The 19,950-nt window shown below is 35.7% G+C and overlaps 1 protein-coding gene across 5 annotated transcripts in view; it reads left to right on the forward strand.

Moving 5' to 3' along the window:
• The window catches only part of DMD (dystrophin), a 2,236,200-nt gene that overhangs the window by 745,191 nt on the left and 1,471,059 nt on the right, over positions 1–19,950 (forward strand). For all 5 annotated transcript variants that reach the window (XM_082680764.1, XM_082680765.1, XM_082680763.1 and 2 more), the window contains 2 exons: positions 15,085–15,186; positions 15,317–15,424. In XM_082680764.1, coding sequence (XP_082536890.1) covers positions 15,085–15,186; positions 15,317–15,424 — 210 coding nt within the window. The remainder of the gene's footprint in view (positions 1–15,084; positions 15,187–15,316; positions 15,425–19,950) is intronic.

The raw sequence follows: 19,950 nt of genomic DNA on the forward strand, positions 1-19,950 counted from the left end.
ATCTTTTTTGACCAACCTCCTAGAGTAATGGAAATAAAAACAAAAATAAACAAATGGGACCTAATGAAACGTAAAAGCTCTTGCACAGCAAAGGAAACCATAAACAATATGAAAAGACAACCCTCAGAATGGGAGAAAATATTTGCAGACGAATCAGTGGACAAATGATTAACCTCTAAAATATATAAACAGCTCATGCAGCTCAATATTAAAAAAAAACAAAAAACTCAATCCAAAATTGAGCAGAAGACCTAAATGGACATTTCTCCAAGGAAGACATACAGCTGGCCAAGAAGCATATCAAAAGCTGCTCATCATCACTAATTATTAGAGAAATGCAAATCAAAACTACAATGAGGTATCACCTCACACCAGTTAGAATGGGCATCATCAGAAAACCTACAAAGAACAACTGCTGGAGAGGGTGTGGATAAAAGAGAACCCTCTTGCACTGTTGGTGGGAATGTAAATTGATGCAGCCACTATGGAGAACAGTATGGAGTTTCCTTAAAAAAGTAAAAATAGAACTACCATATGACCCAGCAGTCCCACTACTGGGCATATACCCAGATAATGCCATAATTCAAAAAGACACATGCACCCCGATATTCATTGCAGCGCTATTTAGAATAGCCAGGTCGTGGAAGCAACTGAAATGCTCATCGGCAGATGAGTGGATAAAGAAGATGTGGTACATATATACAATACTCAGCCATAAAAAGGAACAAAATTGAGTCATTTATAGAGATGTGGATGAATCTATAGACTGTCATAGAGAGTGAAGTAAGTCAGAAGGAGAAAAACAAATATCGTATATTAACGCATATATGTGGAACCTAGAAAAATGGTACAGATGAACTGGTTTGCAGGGCAGAAATTGAGACACAGATGTAGAGAACAGACGTATGGACACTGGGGGGGAAAGTGGAGGGGTGGTGGTGGTGGTGGTGTGATGAATTGGGAAATTGGGATTGACATGTATATACTGATGTGTATAAAATTGATGACTAATAAGAACCTGCTGTATAAAAATAAAATAAAATAAAAATTTTAAAAAAGCAGTATCTTTAAGTTAATTTTTTGATAAGAAGGATCTGAATTCCCATCCATACATGTGAACATAAACCTATATATAAATGTAAGTATATATCCATTTATACAAATGTATGTATATGTACATATATACATTTACATTTTCTCCATACATATGGATGTATGTGTGTATATATATATACATATATATATGTATGTGTGTGTGTATATATATATACACATATATATATATATATGGGGGAGAGGGAGAAAGAGAGAGAGAGAGAGAAATAGAGAGAGAGACACCAACCGGCGTTACTTGGACACAAATTTAAGATTAAATCAAAGCAAGATAATATTCTTAGTAAATTAGTGCAGTCTTGGATGTGGCACAATGTCCAGATTATAAGGACTAATAATTATGTTCTGTGATAGTTTGAATACACTTTTAGTATCTTAGCTGAATTTTTCAGGGATAGTGACATCCTGTAAAGAATGTTTGTAGAACCAGGTGTTACTTAATTTTAAGAAAAACCTAAGTATTGATAAGGGACACGTGAGCAGTTTTGTCTTGTTGAAAAAGGAAGACATTTTCTCTGTTTTACTTCAGAAGGTTGTACTATCCAAAACAGACACAAGTTTATAAGCCTGTATGTCTTCTGCCCATACCTCTTTCTTGAGCGCAATTTCTTCTCTCCCATTTTCTGCTGGATATATACCCCTTAAATTTCAAAATGCACCTCAAACACAGCAAGGTGAAACTTAACTCACTGTGTCCTACTTCCCTCTAAACTTGCTTCTTTTAATGACTCCCCCATTTTTGTTATTGCACCACCATTCACCTTGACGCCTGTACCAGAAACCTGGAGGCATTCCAGACACATCCCTTACCTATCTCTTGTGAGCCCTCTAATGTAATCACTCACAACATTGCTTACCTGTCTCTCATATTCAGTGTTTCATCCTTGTTCTTGTTACTATTTTCCAAAGTAAAGCCCATATCTTCAACCCCTGGAAATCCTTGCATACATTCTTTTCTTGCTTCAATCCAATCTCCACATTGAAGTCAGTGCGGAATTTCAAGAGCCTATAGAATAGAGTTTCTCCTCTGCTAAAATCCTAAGTAACTTTCTGTCTTCTAGAGAGTCTCATCACTTAGGCCTACAATTAATAAGTGACCCCCGCTACCTGTTTCTCAATACTTATCTCCTATTACACCCCTCATATCCCTCAACCTACATTCTCTTCCTACAAGCTATTTCTGGTACTCTGTCACTGTCTTTATACATGCTATTCCTGTCACTCAGAATACTCATCTTCATCATGTCTGCTTGGAAAAGTCCTATTTCATGTAGCAAACTCAGTTCAAATTTTCATCTGTGAAGCTGGTCTTTCTGTATAGTGATGACCAGTCCCTTTTTCGTGCCATCTCTGCACCATGATTATGCCTCTGTTGTTTGGAAGGAAAATAGTCTACTAAAAAGTGATTGTTCAGAAAGGCTATATAATGTCACCTCATCTATCATGGCTTACAAATGGGATATGGAACTAAAAGTGTTTGTGGTACATACCTTTGGGATAATTAGGGTAGAATAAAAAGGCTGTGAAATGTTAAATCCTATAGAATTAAGAAATAAGGATTATTTATGAAGAAGAATACGGATGAAAATATTTTTGATATCTCTCTAGTTTCTAATTTTATATTTGGTGAATAAAAAGCATGTTTAAAATAAAAATAACTTTAAATATGGTAGAAATAATTTCACTAAGCCAAGTGTCAACAACCGTTGTCCATGAAGCAGTAATTATAATTATTAGCACTTTTGTACGCTCATTGTTTTCCAAGAATTGTATATAGTTTGTATGTAAAGCTATATCTATTTCACAAGTGAAAAAGGCTACGCATAATGAAGCTAAATCCAAGTTCATATAGTTTGCGAGTCGCAGAGCTGGGACTGGTACCCAGATCTGTGTGATACCTCAACCTGGGCTTTGTCCTAATCTCTCAGTTTCATAAGAGAAAATTACTATTTGACCTTGAGAATATTATTACAGGAGAATATATATGCAAGGATGTTAGAATGATAATATTCTTTATGAATATTAAGTGTTAATTCTCATATGATCTAAAGAGAATTCTGGCCCTGTTGGTCTCTGAAAAAAATTCTAAACTTTATACTATGGCACAGTTCTTTTAATTGGAGTACTCTGAAAAGTACACAAATCATAATTATAGCTTGAAGACGTCGCATACCCAATTGTTCCACACCCAGATAAAAAGGTATTATGTTAACAACAATCAAAAAGCCCATCAAGCCCTATCATAGTCATAAACTGGTCCCACCTCCGCAAAGGTTACCTCTAACCTGATTTATAATACCTCAGATTAATTTTGCTGTATTTTTAACTTGATGTAAATGGAATTACATTTTATATATATATATATATATATATATATGTAACTGACGTTTTTTACTCAACATTGTTTGTGAGATTCATCCATGTTGCATATAGCATTAGTTCATTAGTTTTCTTTTTTAATGACTATACCACAGTTTAATTATGCAATCTACTGTTAAGAAAATGTGGATTGTTTCCAGTTGGGGACCATTACAAATAATTCTTCTTTGAAAATAATTGTACATATCTTTCAGTGAATATTTGTGGGCTTTTATATTGGATATACAGCCAGGATTGGAATTGCTGGATCATTGAGTATATGTATCTTTAGCTTTATAGGTATTACCAAAGAGTTTTCCAAAGTTGATGTATAAATTTATACTCTCATCAGTAGTGAATAAAGGTACAAATTGCTCTGCATCTTCTTCAGTACTTCAAATTGTCAGATTTTTAACTTGAGCCTTTCTGGTGGCTGTATAATGACATTTTTCGTTTTAACTTGCATGTACTGATGACTAATGAGGTGGAACACTTTCACTTGTTTACTGGTTATTTGAAAGATCTCTTTTTGGAAATGCCTGTTTTTCTATTGAATTGTCTATATTTCTCTTAGTGATTTGCTGTAGTTATTTCAAAATATATATTCTGGATTGTAGTCCTTTGTTGGTTACCTATATTACATATTTCCTTTCTTTTTTTTAAAATCTAAGTAACTTGCCTTTTTACTCCTTAATGAATTGCTACTTTAATAAACAGAAGTTTTATATTCATTATACCCCACTTCAATATTTTCTGTTATGGTTAGCGTATTTTTATTCTGAGTTTAAAAGTAACATTTCCTACTCTATGACCTAGAAGATATTCTCCTGGGTTGCCATATAGTTACTTTATTGTTTGACCTTTCATATTACATTCCATCTCGTATTTATGGTGTGAGAAAGGGATGAATGTCCATTTTTCCTATTTAGATTCAATTGAAGTAGCATGATTTATTGCAAACAATGTTCTGCACTGTCACCTTTAGTCAAATGCCTATACATGCGTGGCTCACGTTATGGATTCTAATAAGTTCTTTTTTTAAAAAAGTCATTCAGCCTTCTTTTTTATATGTATATTTTATTCATTCATTTATTTTTGGCAGTGTTGTGTCTTAGTTGTGGCATGCAGGATCTTTCATTGTGGCACAGGCTGTTTGTTGCGGGGTGCGGGCTTCTCTCTAGTTGTGGTGTGTGGGTTTTCTGTCTCTAGCTGTGGCGCATGGGCTTCAGAGCGCGTGGGCTCTGTGGTTGTGGCACACGGACTTAGTTGTCCTGCAGCATGTGGGATCTTAGTTCCCCAACCAGGGACTGAACCTGTGTCCCCTGCATTGGAAGGCAGATTCTTTACCACTGGACCACCAGGGAAGTCCCTCTAATAAGTTCTGTTTGTACATTTGCCTATACTTATGTCAATGCCACATTGTCTTAATTGCTATAGATTTATAATGATTTTAATATCGGGTAGTATTGTAACATAAAAATTTTACCAGATGGTAAAACAGGCAAGAAAAAACTTATTCAAGACTATTGCAGTTATGGATCAAGACTGTTGCAAAAGGGGAGAGAGAATGAACTCAGTTCCACTGAACAAAAGGTGGGAGAATTTGGGCTTCCCTGGTGGCGCAGTGGTTGCGAGTCCACCTGCCGATGCAGGGGACACGGGTTCGTGCCCCGGTCCGGGAAGATCCCACATGCCGTGGAGCGGCTGGGCCCGTGAGCCATGGCCGTTGAGCCTGCTCGTCCGGAGCCTGTGCTCCGCAACAGGAGAGGCCACAACAGTGAGAGGCCCACATACCGCAAAAAAAAAAAAAAGGTGGGAGAATTTGTAAGTGCTGGGATGAGCTAGCATAAAAAGGTTGGAGGACATTAAGAGGTTGGATGGTCAATGTGATTATGCTATTTGTGTTTGCTAATTGTCCCTTATCAAAGTTAGGCTCCTATGCTCCCACAGAATCTGGAAGACAGGCCCTATCTTTCTTGATAATTACATTTCAAAGGGATGGCTAACAGGTCCTTGAGAAAGATATTCTTGGGTTGTAGACTATTTACGTCTCAAAGGGGCAGATTAAAAAATTTACATCCTCTTTCCAAAGTAAGTGCTCTAAGCAAAGAGAGGTTGGGGCCTATAGTCTAAAGTTTAGGGGAGCTAAGGGGAACACTAAGTCTATCTTGGCCTGTGTAAGCCTTTCGTATTTATTTTCTCCTTTTTAAAGGTTTTGTTGCTATTTTTATTCATTTGCTTTCCAAATAAATTTTAGAATCAGCTTGTCACCACCCCCTCAAAAAAAAACAAACAAGAAAAAAGAAAAAACACAACTGCTTTGGTTTTAATTGGATTTCACTGAATATATAGATCGATTTGTAGTAAATTAATATATTTATTATATAAAGTATTTCAGTTCATGAATATGAAATAGTCTTCCATTTATCTACGTCTTTAATTTCTCTAAATAATGTTTTTGTGGTTTTCACGATAGTGAGCCTTAGACTTTGTATGTGATTTATTACTAGGTTTTTGATAGTTTTGCTCTTGTTGTAAATGGTATCTTTTAAAGTTTTTCAGTTTTTATTTTTTGTTGCTGATATTGAGAAGTACACCTTGATTTTTATTCCTTGGCCTTATATCCAGAGATCATGCTTACTTTGCTTATTAACTTGAGTAGTTTATCTGTAGTGTCACTCAGGTGTACATATCCAGGTGGTTTGTGATTAATGTCAGTTTTATTTCTCCCTTTCCAGTCATTCATTTGATTATATTTTCTTTTATTTTTGTGCTGCATACTCTAGTACAGTGAGATTATTGTTGATATCTGTTTCTCATTTTAGCTCTCGGAGGTGCGGCTTTTAGTAAATCACCTGTAAAGTATGATATTTCCTGTAGGCTTGTTGTAGATGCTTTGTATTCCTAGTGTCCTAAGAGGTTTTGTTATTACTGGGTGCTCAATTTTATCAAACTTTTTTTTCGGGATAACTTGAGACAATCATATTAGCTTTCTCCCTTATTCTGTTAATATGTAAAATCCCATTGCTTCATTTTCTAATGTTAAAATAGCCTTGCATTTCTGAGATAAACCAAACACGGATGATGTGTATAACCCTTTTAATTTATTGCTAGATTTTTTTTGCTACCATTTGTTAACATTTGATTTAGAGTTTTTCCATTGTGTCCATGAAAGAGATTGGCCTATTTTCCATTCTTATGATATGCTTGCTGGGTTTAAGTACCTGATTATGCAGGCTTGGAAACTTGCCATTCATGCCTGGAATTTTTTTTATGGAGGAAGTTTTAAATGAGAATTTAATAGACATAAGACTTTCTATTTTTGATTTCCAGTTTTAAAAATATTTTACCTCCATTTTCCAGATTTTCCCTTTTTGTCAGTTTGAGTAGTTTTTGTCTTTCTAGGAATTTGTCTACTGAGGACACGGGGAGGGGGAAGGGTAAGTTGGGACAAAGTGAGAGAGTGGCATGGACATATATACACTACCAAATATAAAATCGATAGCTAGTGGGAAGCAGCCGCATAGCACAGGGAGATCAGCTCGGTGCTTTGTGACCACCTAGAGGGGTGGGATAGGGAGGGTGGGAGGGAGGGAGATGCAAGAGGGAAGAGATATGGGGATATATGTATATGTATAGCTGATTCACTTTGTTATAAAGCAGAAACTTAAGACACCATTGTAAAGCAAGTATACTCCAATAAAATTACAAATATATTTGCATTCAGTCCACATGGTATTTAATAATATATTTATTATTGAAATTTAGGAAATGTGATATAAAACTATGAATTTCTAGCCTCTTTGGGAAAAGCAAGTGATTCGATGATCCTAGGCCTGTTTTCCTGCATATTAACCTCAGTAGGAATTGAATAGCTCTGCCCACTTTACCATGAGCTCTCCATTTAGCTACAGTCCCCATCACTTTCCCATCCTCTTACACCTAGATTATTTTGTGCATTTTATTATGTATAAACATTGGAATATGTGATTTCTTATAGATGGAGTATTTCAATGCCAAGAGTTGAAATGGAACATAGAGGGATACGTTTTCCACTTACTAGGTTATAAACAAGGCACGTAATGGAAAATGCTCCTGGTTTAAAACTGCAAAAGTAAAGGATTTTCAATTGTTGTACAAAGCATAAGCCTAATTAAACTATAGGTAAAATACAAAAACCTAGTAAAGTTAATATCATGCTGAAATGTTTCAGTGTATTCTGTATTAAAAGCCTTTTATGCTGTAGATTTATCACATCTGGAAACAAAAGCTGATTTTCCAGGAACTGAGTTCTAAATCCTTACCATTTACAAGCACGTCAATAATTCATCACAGTTTTCAGAACAATTTCATATTTGTTGACTTGACCCTAGCAGTGACCTGGCTAGGAGGGTATGAAGCAGGTACTGTTATATCCATGTCACTAGTGGCACAGCTAAACCATGGCAAGATTAAATGAGTTGGCTGACAGATATTACCGAGTTGGGCAACAGTTGAGCTGGGACAAGAATTCAGGCTGTCTGTACTTTAAACCTAGTGGCATGTAGCGGGTTAGTAGATTCAGAGATTCTGCTGTATAGCTAATGCGCATTTTAAGTATTAACGATTTAGAATTTGAGGTAGAGGGTACAGGAATTCACATGTGACTCTCATCTCCTATGGATCTTTAAATTCACCACAAATAGCCATGCCATTACCATAAAATACTGGTAGACAGGTATTTAATGAAGAAGAAAGGGAAATAAAGGGGGGTTTTAAGACACTACTTGGGAGAAAAGCCCTGTATTGATAACTACAGTGGTGGTATTCAGCTTTGAGACATTAATATACTATGTGAAATGCATGTATTACTACACGAGACATTAAGCACAAGGGTAAGGGGGCCCTCCTCAAGAAGTTCAGAGACTTGGAGGCATAAAACAATAAGGAACAGTAAAACTTCAAGCTACCAAGGAATGCCTGGGAATGTGATGAATGCTGGAAAGAACACTGTTATGCTTGGAATGCTCCTTAGGACTCCTGCTCTTTATTTTCTGGTATCCCAATTGAATAGACTGGTGGGAGCTGGAGAGTATAGGGTTTATTAAGCTGCCGCAGAACATTAAATAATAGCCTGCAAATAATAACAGCAACAACAACAATAGGGCCTTTCCAGATTTATTCATTAGCACTTTATAAACTCATAAAAATAAATAATACATGGAACTGATTCTCATAGCACAGAAGAAGATGCTTCTTCAAGTTAAAAATCTCACGACGCATTTAGCATGATCACTAAGGCAGAATTTCATGAAGGAATCAGACAGTCATATTTACCTTTTAAAAATAAGTCCTTGCAAAGAGCACATGTTCTTGATCTAGAAGTGTAAGTATTTTTTTATTTTTAAAACACATTTTAAACAAATATGCAGTTAAAATGTCAAAAATGTTTTTAGATCAAATTGTAACAGGAGGCTTCAAATCTTTATCAAGTAGGTTAGGTAAAATATTTAGTTAAATCTAGTGAAACTCCTGCTAAAATTAAATATGAAAAGATTCAAAAAGGATTCAGCATCTGTATATCTCACTGTATGTTTCGTAGCACAAATCACAAGGCATATATATATATATATATATATATATATATATATATTTTATGTTGAATGCTCTATTGAGTGAATGGCATCGTGAAAGAGCATGGACTTGTAGCCAGACAGATCTGAGGTCAAATCCCAGATACTCAATCCTTTGTCCTCTCTGGCCTTAGATAAGTTACTTAACCCATCTGAGTGTCAGTTTCCTCATCTGTAAACTGCACCATTAGAAGTGACAGGAGTTCCTTGAATTCAGTCAGGAGTTATTACAGGATCATTTAAACAGAAGTAAAAATGATATTTTCAGAGAAACCTCCAATAAGTGTTTCCTAATACATCACAAGATGTTTTTCCACCCTGGACCATATGTTAGACAGTGAACCTTTAAGGCACATGATTTTATAGTATACTGCTTCAGTTAGTAGTTTGTAAAATACATGTAAAAACATGTTTAGCCAAATCATAGACTTGGCTAAACTTTAGTCAGTAATACTCTGCCCCATTTCTAGCCTCATAATGGGTGCTTTATTTCTTTCAACACGTTATTTGATGTTATTTCCATTTCACCGTCAGTAAGATGAAGTTGCTAATCCTTTTTAACTGTATAGTTGTTTATAAAGTAAGAAAGAGCAAGAAATAAATTATTTTTCAGATGGCTCATTACACATAAAATTCATTTAGCTGAGGAGTACATTTCAGGGTCTGAAACTACAATAAAAGGAGATGGGTTGCTTGCTGCCTGCTGCCTCCCTCTCTTATAAATCTCAGTTGCTGCTGCATTGTGTGGTCCATGGCACATAATTGTTTCTTCCTTAGTGGACATACTCTTGGGGACACTTTGTCTCTTAATGCCAATCTTGCTGGGTGCAGTTTAGCTTTCACTTTCTATCACTGGCTTCAATAAATTCAAGGGTCAAGGTACTTAAGTTTTACCTCTCAGGCTTGTCAAATTTTCCTTACTTGCTTTTATCCAAATGTTCTTTTGATAGCCATTTTTCACTTTTGCTTTGAAAAAACAACGCAACCAAACAAATGAATTCAGATGAGAAATGTCCCTGGCATGTATAACAATATGAGATGTGAATTAAATGGGAGGGAAAAATCCTCCCCATTGCAGATGTGAGCCTAGATGATAATGGAGTTGTGATTTAGTCCATGAAAATGTGTTAGAGTAAGTGAACTGACCTTTTGCTTCTCTTACTGCTGAGACAAAATGGGGACATAAATACAAATTAATTTCTTCTTATCACTTCATGAGACATTATAATTCATTTTTCATTTATGTGCATAATGTTTACCTAGCTTACAAAAATATGCATTATTCCGAAAAGCTCAAGGGATTCATATACTTAAATGGAAACTCAGAGAAAGACTGAGTTTTTTTTTTCGCTAGAGAAGAGATTTCTAATCCTAATATAGTGATTTAAAAAAAAAACTTTTAGCTTCCTGTCAATTCCATTTGATCCAATCTCTTATACTTGTCTAACAGTGTGGTTACATCCATTCAGGCAGTGATAGGAACTAGCATCTCTGAGTGATTATAAAAGCTGACTGATAATCCAACAATTGCTTAGTTCCATCCTTTGTAATTCAAATTAAGGTCAGCATTTCTAAGCAATAAACAGGTAAATCTATGAATTCAAGCACTGTGTACATCTATTTATATTTGTGCATATGGCATTGCAAAAATCTACCTGTGGGCAGACATGTACAGCATACGAGCAAGCAATTTCTAATTCGGTTATCTAATTTCACTGAGACCAGTAAAAAGAACCATGCCTACATTGTAACAGAAGAGACTTAGATTCAGTTCATTGAGATTGTTCTGAGAGTAAGATAGATTTAGCAGTAGAATGTGTTACTGAAGGATATGTATGCTCCCTTGTGTTGGAAATGTTTAAAAAAGAATATACTGGAATTCTATATATACTGGAAATCTAGATAGAATTCTAGATAGATTACAGATCCACCAAGGTCTATCTGTAAAGATTTAATAAGTACTTTTCTAGAGTGAGTAAAATAGTTCGCCTTGGTGGTTCATAGAAGGTTCGATATAAATACTATGATCAAGCAAAATGTAAATAACCACCAACACTTGTATAACTCAGTTCAAATTAAAACTGCTTTTCAATACATGATCTTATTTAATATTTGAAGCAATTCTTTAAGTGGTTGTTATGATTATTTTCTTTGAGAGACATTAAATTATTTAGCCATAAATTTCTTGAAAAAGCCACTTGATTTCATTGAGCAGGGAGAGATAAAGAATTGCTGGTATTATTACAAGAAGTTATGGATTTAAAATGTTTTCGTAATTTGAAAAGACATACACACATTGGTAATCCAAGCAATTGATTGACCCAAGACTTGAATCCAAGTGGTTTGGCTCTAGATATTTTTATCTTCCCCACATAAGATACAAAATCACAAAGTGATAGCATATTTGTATTTGAGAAGTTGTCACAATACATTATGAAAACTCTGCTCCATTTGAACAACTTAAATTCATTTTACTCTAGTAATTGAAATGTATTCTCTAGAATTTTCCCACTGTAATATGTACATCTTTACCTGTAACAACTTCAGTTTTGTGAGACATTTTGCAGTGCCATGGAATCAGCCTCTTTTAAATGTCTTATGTAGTTTGTTAGCTGTGCCATGACAAAATGCCAGAGATTGGGTGCCCTAAACAACAGAAATATATTTTCTCACAGTTCTGGAGTCTAGAAGTCCAAGATCAAAGTATTGACAGGTTTGGTTTCTTGAGGCCTCTTTCCTTGGCTTGCAGACGGCGGCCTTCTCCTTGTCCGCACATGGTCTCTCCTCTGTGCTAACACATCCCTAGTGTCTTTTTGTGTATCCAGATTTCCTCTTCTTACAAGGACATTTGTCAGATTGAATTAGAGCCCACCCTAACAGCCTCATTTTAACTTAAAAGCCCTATTTAAAGACCCTGCCTACCAAGGTCCTGTCTTCTAATACAGTCACATGCTGGGGTAGAGGGCAATAGGGCTTTAACATATGAATTTTAGGCAGACACAATTCAGTCCATAACATCTTTATTCTGTTAATTTTGGGCACATAGTTTATGTTCAATAAATATTTGTTGCTTAAATAAAGTCATGATTGGTGAATGATTGAATTGGAGCTTATCATTAACTATTAGTTAAATTAAATATTGGCTGAATTATAAACCTGCTTCAATGAATTATCAGTTATCTATTATGATTATTTGAATACAAAGGTCACTTTTTTGTTTGTTTGTTTTTTAATGTGGTACGTGGCCTCTCACTGTTGTGGTCTCTCCCATGGCGGAGCACAGGCTCTGGACGCGCAGGCTCAGCGGCCATGGTTCACGGGCCCAGCCGCTCAGCGGCATGTGGGATCTTCCCAGACTGGGGCACGAACCCACGTCCCCTGCATCAGCAGGCGGACTCTCAACCACTGCACCACCAGGGAAGCCCCAAAGGTCACTTTTAATACCAATCTTTTTTTCTTCCTTTTTATTGAAGTATAGTTGATGTACAATACTATGTAAGTTACAGTTGTACAGCATAGTGATTCACAATTTTAAAGGTTATACTCCATTTATATTTATTATAATGTACTGGCTATATTCCCTGTTTTGTACAATATATCCTCGTAGCTTATTTTATACCTAATAGTTTGTACCTCTTAATCCCCTACCCCTGTAATGCCCCTCCCCTCTCCCCACTGGTAAACACTAGTTTGTTCTCTATGAGTCTGCGTCTTTTTTGTTATATTCACTAGTTTTATGTATTTTTTAGAGTACACATATAAGTGATATCATACAGTATTAGTCTTTCTCTCACTTATTTCATTTAGCATAATGCCCTCCAAGCCCATCCATGTTGTTGCAAATGGCAGAATTTCATTATCTGTTCATCTGTTGATGGAAATATTCTTAAAATAGTTGTTTTAACTAGGTTGACTCTGTACCTAAAATAATATTTATTGTTTTTTATAACTCATTCATATAATGAAAAAAACTGTAGTATATAGTGTATCACAATATATTTTGGAGTTTCTATAAATTTAATCTTAAGCAATCTAGTATAGAGGTCTTTATGTGGATTTGTTTTATATGATGTCCTACTAAAATTAATAAATTATAAGCGTCCATCTATGAGATTACAAACCTAAGATGCTACTTCAGTGGACACTACCTTTGTGTGTCTTGTAGCACTAGAGAGAAGATGTTATACCTATTTGGACGCCTTAGTTGATTTTCTTTCATTTATGAAGGTGGTGCTACCTACAGTATGAGTTTATCTCTTACCCCCTTGACACCCATCTCCCCTTAGGTTGGAGCCCTGCAATAAACATCCCACAATTTAGCCTTTTATTTCTGAATCATAAAATCAGGCAGATGGTGTAGTTTATGGCTAAGGAGTGAGATTTTCTCTCTTTGAAGCTAGTTTTTTCACAATTAATCCATTAACAGGTATGTTACATGCCATTTTATCTGATGCATCCTGACATGGTAACTAGGAAGTTCACTAAAATAACTTATAATATGTTTTAGGAAAAAAATCCCAAATGTTTGATTGTAATAATTAAATGGCTAATATTGAATTCATTGAGTTATGTTAGCACATTCCCTGTGGGTATCTTGCATCGCTATTCCAGTGCTATGGCTTCTGCCGTAACTAACGTAATTCAAAAGGAATAGAGTAGAGAATGAAACTGTAAAAAATACAAAAATCAGTTACATTATGCTGAAAGCAATAACATTTTTATTGACATTTCTGAAGAAAAATTGAAAACTCATCTGTGACTGAGCTGCATATGAGTCCGTGATCATTTTAATATTGTAGTAAAATGTTTATTGCCTACTCCTTACCCATGTATGAGACTCCCTTTTTGAAAAGATGGTAGATTAAACACATTTAAAAAAAAAATTAGGTAGGTCTCTGAATTAATTAGGAGTAGATGGATTTTGCCATGATGCTTATTACATGTATTATTTGAATCATATATCAAAATTTTCTAGGTGGATCAATCCAAACATGTAGCATCAAGTAAGGTAGAAATTATGATCAGGCTTATCTTAGATACTTGAGTATATTTGTAAAAAATATGAGTTACAAACATTTTTTCTAGCTCTAATTCTATACAAAATAAGACGTCCATATTTTGAGATACTTCTAGGTCTAGAGATCCAATATCTATGGGAAAATAATTCTATTATTTATGAGAAAGTCAAAAAAGCTGAAATTTTTGGCTCTGAAGTACATCCTAATGGAGTTGAAATTAATGATATATTTCTTTTCTTAAAACACTCCCTTTACACAGAAATCATCACAACATATTTTTTCCATCTAAAAACCATTGGTGCTTGGTTTATATTACATATTAAAACAGTGTGTGCATATAGATGTTAGTGACATGCTAAAGATAGGGTAGCTATTACTCAGGAAATATTACAGTTTTCTCACTAGGATAGAGAAATAGTGAATTTAAATACTTTGTAATAATAATCCAGTTAACTTTAAAAATTCACATGTGGATATGATGTTAAGTCACTACTAATTTTCTTCTACAATCAGGACATTAAGCAATTCAAATTATACAAGATTGCTTCAAATGAAAGTCTTTTTTCGGCATCTTATTTAGTAGTCAGACTTTTATTCTTTGGGATGTATTTTCAGACCTAAGAGAGATACACATTTTACATATTATCAATGAAAAATCCTCTTTTAATTCTACATTTATATTTTTGCTTGCATTTACTGTGGAGACATTTCAAATAGTGGTGTAATATCTGCTTCAGACTTCTTGTAAGTATCTTTGCTTTTCAATGTAAGGTGAAAGAAAGAGTGAACTAATCTAACAACAAATGAAAGGCACAATGCTTATCTTATTATAAGCAGAAGCTGGCAGGGTGTTCTTTACAACTCCTGGTATAAATAGGAGGCTCAAAGTTAGATACTTTTATAAATCATTCATGCCATTTTTAATAAAATTCAGTTAACAATTAATTGTTTGCTAATGTTGTGGTGGATTTTCTCTTCCCCAGGTACTGGGAGATCGGTGGGCAAACATCTGTAGGTGGACAGAAGATCGCTGGGTTCTTTTACAAGACATTCTTCTAAAATGGCAACGTTTTACTGAAGAACAGGTGACTCATGTGGGGGATATTATATCAGTGAAAGACATTGGAGAGATATTAAATGGATAAATGAAAAAATATAATGATGTACTTTAATAATTATTTTTTTTCTCTTTTGGAATTATTTGATTTCTTTCAGTGCCTTTTTAGTGCATGGCTTTCAGAAAAAGAAGATGCAGTGAACAAGATTCACACAACTGGCTTTAAGGAGCAAAGTGAAATGTTATCAAGTCTTCAAAAACTGGCTGTATGTATTTTTTAGCTTTCAATAGTCTTTTTAAAAAAAAACAACCCAATAGCTTATACTAACATCATTATTTGGTCTTTCTGTTCCTTCAAATCTTAAATGAAATATTCTTTGTTCTTGCTTAGATCAGTCTATTCAATTATACCATATTGTCACTTTTCTTAATTAAAATAGGGAAAGGTATAATGTTGTAGTGAGCTGGGGCTGCTGTCCTCACATAGTGGAAAGAGAAACTCTAGTGTCTCTGTCTCTTCTTATAAGGCCATGAATCCCAGCATGGGAGCTGCACCATCATAACCTCATCTAAACCTAATTACCTCCCAAAGGAAGGCCCAATGTCCTAATACCATGGGGGGTAGGATTTCAACATATAAATTTTGTGGGGACACAATCATTTAGTCCATATCATTACACCCCTGGACTCCCAAAATCCATGTCTTTTTCACATGCAAAATGCATTCATTCCGTACGAATAGCCCCAAAAGTCTTAACTGGTTCCAACATCATCTCTACAGTGTACAGTGTAAAGTCCAAAGTCTCATCATCATCTAAATCAGATATGAATAAGACTCTAGGTACAATTCATCCTGAGGCCGAGTTGTCCAGCAGTGAACCTGTGAAACCAGACTAGTTATGTGCTTCCAAAATACAGTGGTGTGACAGGTATAGGATAGGCATTCCCATTCTAAAAGGGAGAAATAGGAAAGCAGGAAGGGGTGACGGGCCCCAAATACGTCTAAAGCATAGTAAGAACAATTCCATTAGATCTTAAGGTATGAGAATAACCTGCTTTAGAATGGTGCTCTGCACTGCAGGACCACTGGAGTGGCAACATCACCCCCAGGATTCCACAAGGTGGCCTTGCCTCTTCCTGCCCCCATGGCTCTCTGCAGCAGCCCCACCTACAGGACTCCCTGTGGTGGCTGCTCCTGAGGCACTGGGTGGGGGCATCCCAAATTTGAGAGGTGGCCCCACCCTTTGAAGCCCAGGAGGAACTAGCCCCGCCTCCTGGGCCTGTGGTGGGGGTGGCAGCTCTGATGATCTCTGAATCAGCCTATATCATTGTTCCCTCTTCTTGAGAAATAGCACATGTTCACAGCCTTCCTTCAATCCATCCAGTTTTCTTTGTTTCCATTAATCCCAGCTGGCAGTTTCTGCTGGTATAATCCCATCTGTATCCCGGGCTTCTGATGAGATGGCTGATTAGGTCTCTGGTTCACACCCACACTAATATCCTTATCAAATGATGAATCAACCACACCCTTACTATTCTCTTCTGAACTGTGCTTTCTCATTTTTTGTAATATGTATAGGCTGAGAATTTTCCAAATCTACGAGTTCTGGTTCCTTTTTGGTTAACAGTTCCTTCTTCAATCAGTTTCTCTCTTCTTGCATTTTTCCATAAGCATTCAGGAGAAACCATGCTGTTCCTTCCACACTTGGCTTAGATATCTCCTAAAGACATCAAATTTCTTAGTAAATACCCAATTTCATCACTCACAAGTTCTACCTTCCACAAAATACTAGAACATTAACACAGTTCAGTCAAGTTCTTTGCAAGTTTATAACAAGGATTGTCTCCTTTGTCCAATATGTTCCTCATTTCCATCTGAGACTTCATCAGAATGGCCTTTACCATCCATATTTATACCAACATTCTGTTCATGATTATTTATGTATTCTCTAAAAAGATGGAAACTTTCTTTCCAGCTCTTCTCTTTTCTGAGCCCTCACCAGAATTACCCTTTAGAGTATCTTCATGGCAATCTTGGCTTTTTCTAACATGTACCTCAGAACTTTTCCAGCCTCTACCCATTAACCAGTCCAAAGCTGTTTCTGCATTTTCAGGTATTTGTTACAAGAGTGCACCAGTTCTTGGTCCCAGTTCCTGTCTTAGTCTGCTTGGGCTGCTATAACAAAATGCCACAGACTGGTGGCTTAACAGTAGATACTTATTTCTTACAGTGCTGGAAGCTGGGAAGCACAAGATCAAGGTGCTGGAAGATTTGGTTCTTGGTGAGGGCCCTCTTCCTGGCTTCCAGACAGCACCTTCTTGCTGTATCCTCACATAGCGAGATAGAGGAAGCTCTGGTGTCACTTCCTCTTTTTATAAGGGCACTAAATCCTAGCATGGGGGCCTTACTCTCATGACCTCATCTAAGCCTAATTATCTCCCCAAAACTCCACCTCATAATATCACATTGGGAGGTTAGGCGTTCAAAATATGAATTTTGGAGAGATAGAAACATTAATTTCATAATATATAGGTAAAGTTTCAACTTTGTTTTTTGAAACAGAATTGTACTCTTGAAAAAGTATAGCATACCTGGAATAAGATTTCATTAAAAATTAAAAGGTAGCTCTAAGAAGTACCTGTAAATGTTCCGTAAAGTTCTGAACAGTATAATTCTAAAGTAAACTTAAGTTTAATAAGTCTAATGAGTCTAAAGAAAACTTAAGTAGATTCTCTGAGAAATATGAAGAGAAGCACAAGACGTGATTATGCTCACATAGAAGGGGCTTATACCCTAGTTTGGAAAACAAGAAAAACATTAAAGCAAACCAAATGGCATTGATTATAGTGCCTGTGTTGTGTGTTTTGAGGAATTAATGAACTTTGGCAATAAGAAGACAGCAGGCTTCACTGAGAAATTTCAGTTTGAGTTGAACCTTATGGGATTAATAAAGATCTCCAAAGCTTCTCTTCCACTGTGAATTTTGTTATTTTCCAGTAAGGGAGAGGAAAATCAAATATTAAGAGCTTGATATTTCAAATAAAATATTGCATAATTTCTTTTTGATTTTTCATCAATTCTAGTAAATGCTAACTTGATGTTAACTCTAATATAAAACAAAGGTCTACTGTAAATAATATTTCATAACATTACGTAAGTTAATCTATTTATGTCTGTATTGATATGATATATTATACATCATAATAATTAAATCATTTATTTAAAGCTAATCTTAAATAAATCTCCCCGGTTAAATTCATACCATTTTACCAAATATTTACTTGTATCATGCATTTTTTGCTCCAGAGTTACTAATTTTCTATAGGTTTTTTTCCTTTGCTAAAAACAATGGATTTTATTTTACTATTATTATTTTTTTAACATCTTTCTTGGAGTATAATTGCTTTACAATGGTGTGTTAGTTTCTGCTTTATAACAAAGTGAATCAGTTATACATATACATATGTCCCCATATCTCTTAACCTCTTGCATATCCGTCCCTCCCACCCTCCCTATCCCATCCCTCTAGGTGGTCACAAAGCACCGAGGTGATCTCCCTGTGCTATAAGGCTGCTTCCCACTAGCTATCTATTTTACCTTTGGTAGCGTATATATGTCCATCCCACTCTCTCGCTTTGTCCCAGCTTACCCTTCCCCCTCCCCATATCCTCAAGTCCATTCTCTAGTAGGTCTGCATCTCTATTCCCGTCTTGCCCCGAGGTTCTTCTGACCACTTTTTTCCTTTTTTTTTTTTAAGATTTCATATATATCTGTTAGCATACGGTATTTATTTTTTCTCTTTCTGGCTTACTTCACTGTGTATGACAGTCTCTAGGTCCATCCACCTCACTACAAATAACTCAGTTTCGTTCCTTTTTATGGCTGAGTAATATTCCATTGTATATATGTGCCACATCTTCTTTATCCATTCATCTGATGATGGACACTTAGGTTGCAACCATCTCCGGGCTATTGTAAATAGAGCTGCAATGAACATTTTGGTACATGACTCTTTTTGAATTATGGTTTTCTCAGGATATATGCCCTGTAGTGGGATTACTGGGTCATATGGTAGTTCTATTTGTAGTTTTTTAAGGAACCTTCATACTGTTCTCCATAGTGGCTATAGCAATTTACATTCCCACCAACAGTGCAAGAGGGTTCCCTTTTCCCACACCCTCTCCAGCCTTTATTGTTTGTAGATTTTTTGATGATGGCCATTCTGACCGGTGTGAGATGATATCTCATTGTGGTTGTGATTTGCATTTCTCTAATGATTAATGATGTTGAACATTCTTTCATGTGTTTGTTGGCAATCTGTACATCTTCTTTGGAGAAATGTCTATTTACGTCTTCTGCCCATTTTCGGATTGCGTTCTTTGTTTTGTTGATATTGAGCTGCATGAGTTGCTTGTATGTTTTGGAGATTAATCCTTTGTCCGTTGCTTCATTTGCAAATATTTTCTCCCATTCTGAGTGTTGTCTTTTTGTCTTGCTTACGGTTTCCTTTTCAGTGCAAAAACTTTGAAGTTTCATTAGGTCCCATTTGTTTATTTTTGTTTTTATTTCCATTTCTCTAGGAGGTAGGTCAAAAAGGATCTTGCTATGATTTATGTCATAGAGTGTTCTGCCTATGTTTTCCTGTAAGAGTTTGATGGTGTCTGGCCTTACATTTCGGTCTTTAATCCATTTGGAGTTTATTTTTGTGTATGGTGTTAGGGAGTGTTCTAATTTCATTCTTTAACATGTAGCTGTCCAGTTTTCCCAGCACCAGTTATTGAAGAGGCTGTC

The sequence above is a fragment of the Grampus griseus genome (assembly GCF_964374135.1).
Source record: "Grampus griseus genome assembly, chromosome: X".
NCBI lineage: Eukaryota > Metazoa > Chordata > Mammalia > Artiodactyla > Delphinidae > Grampus > Grampus griseus.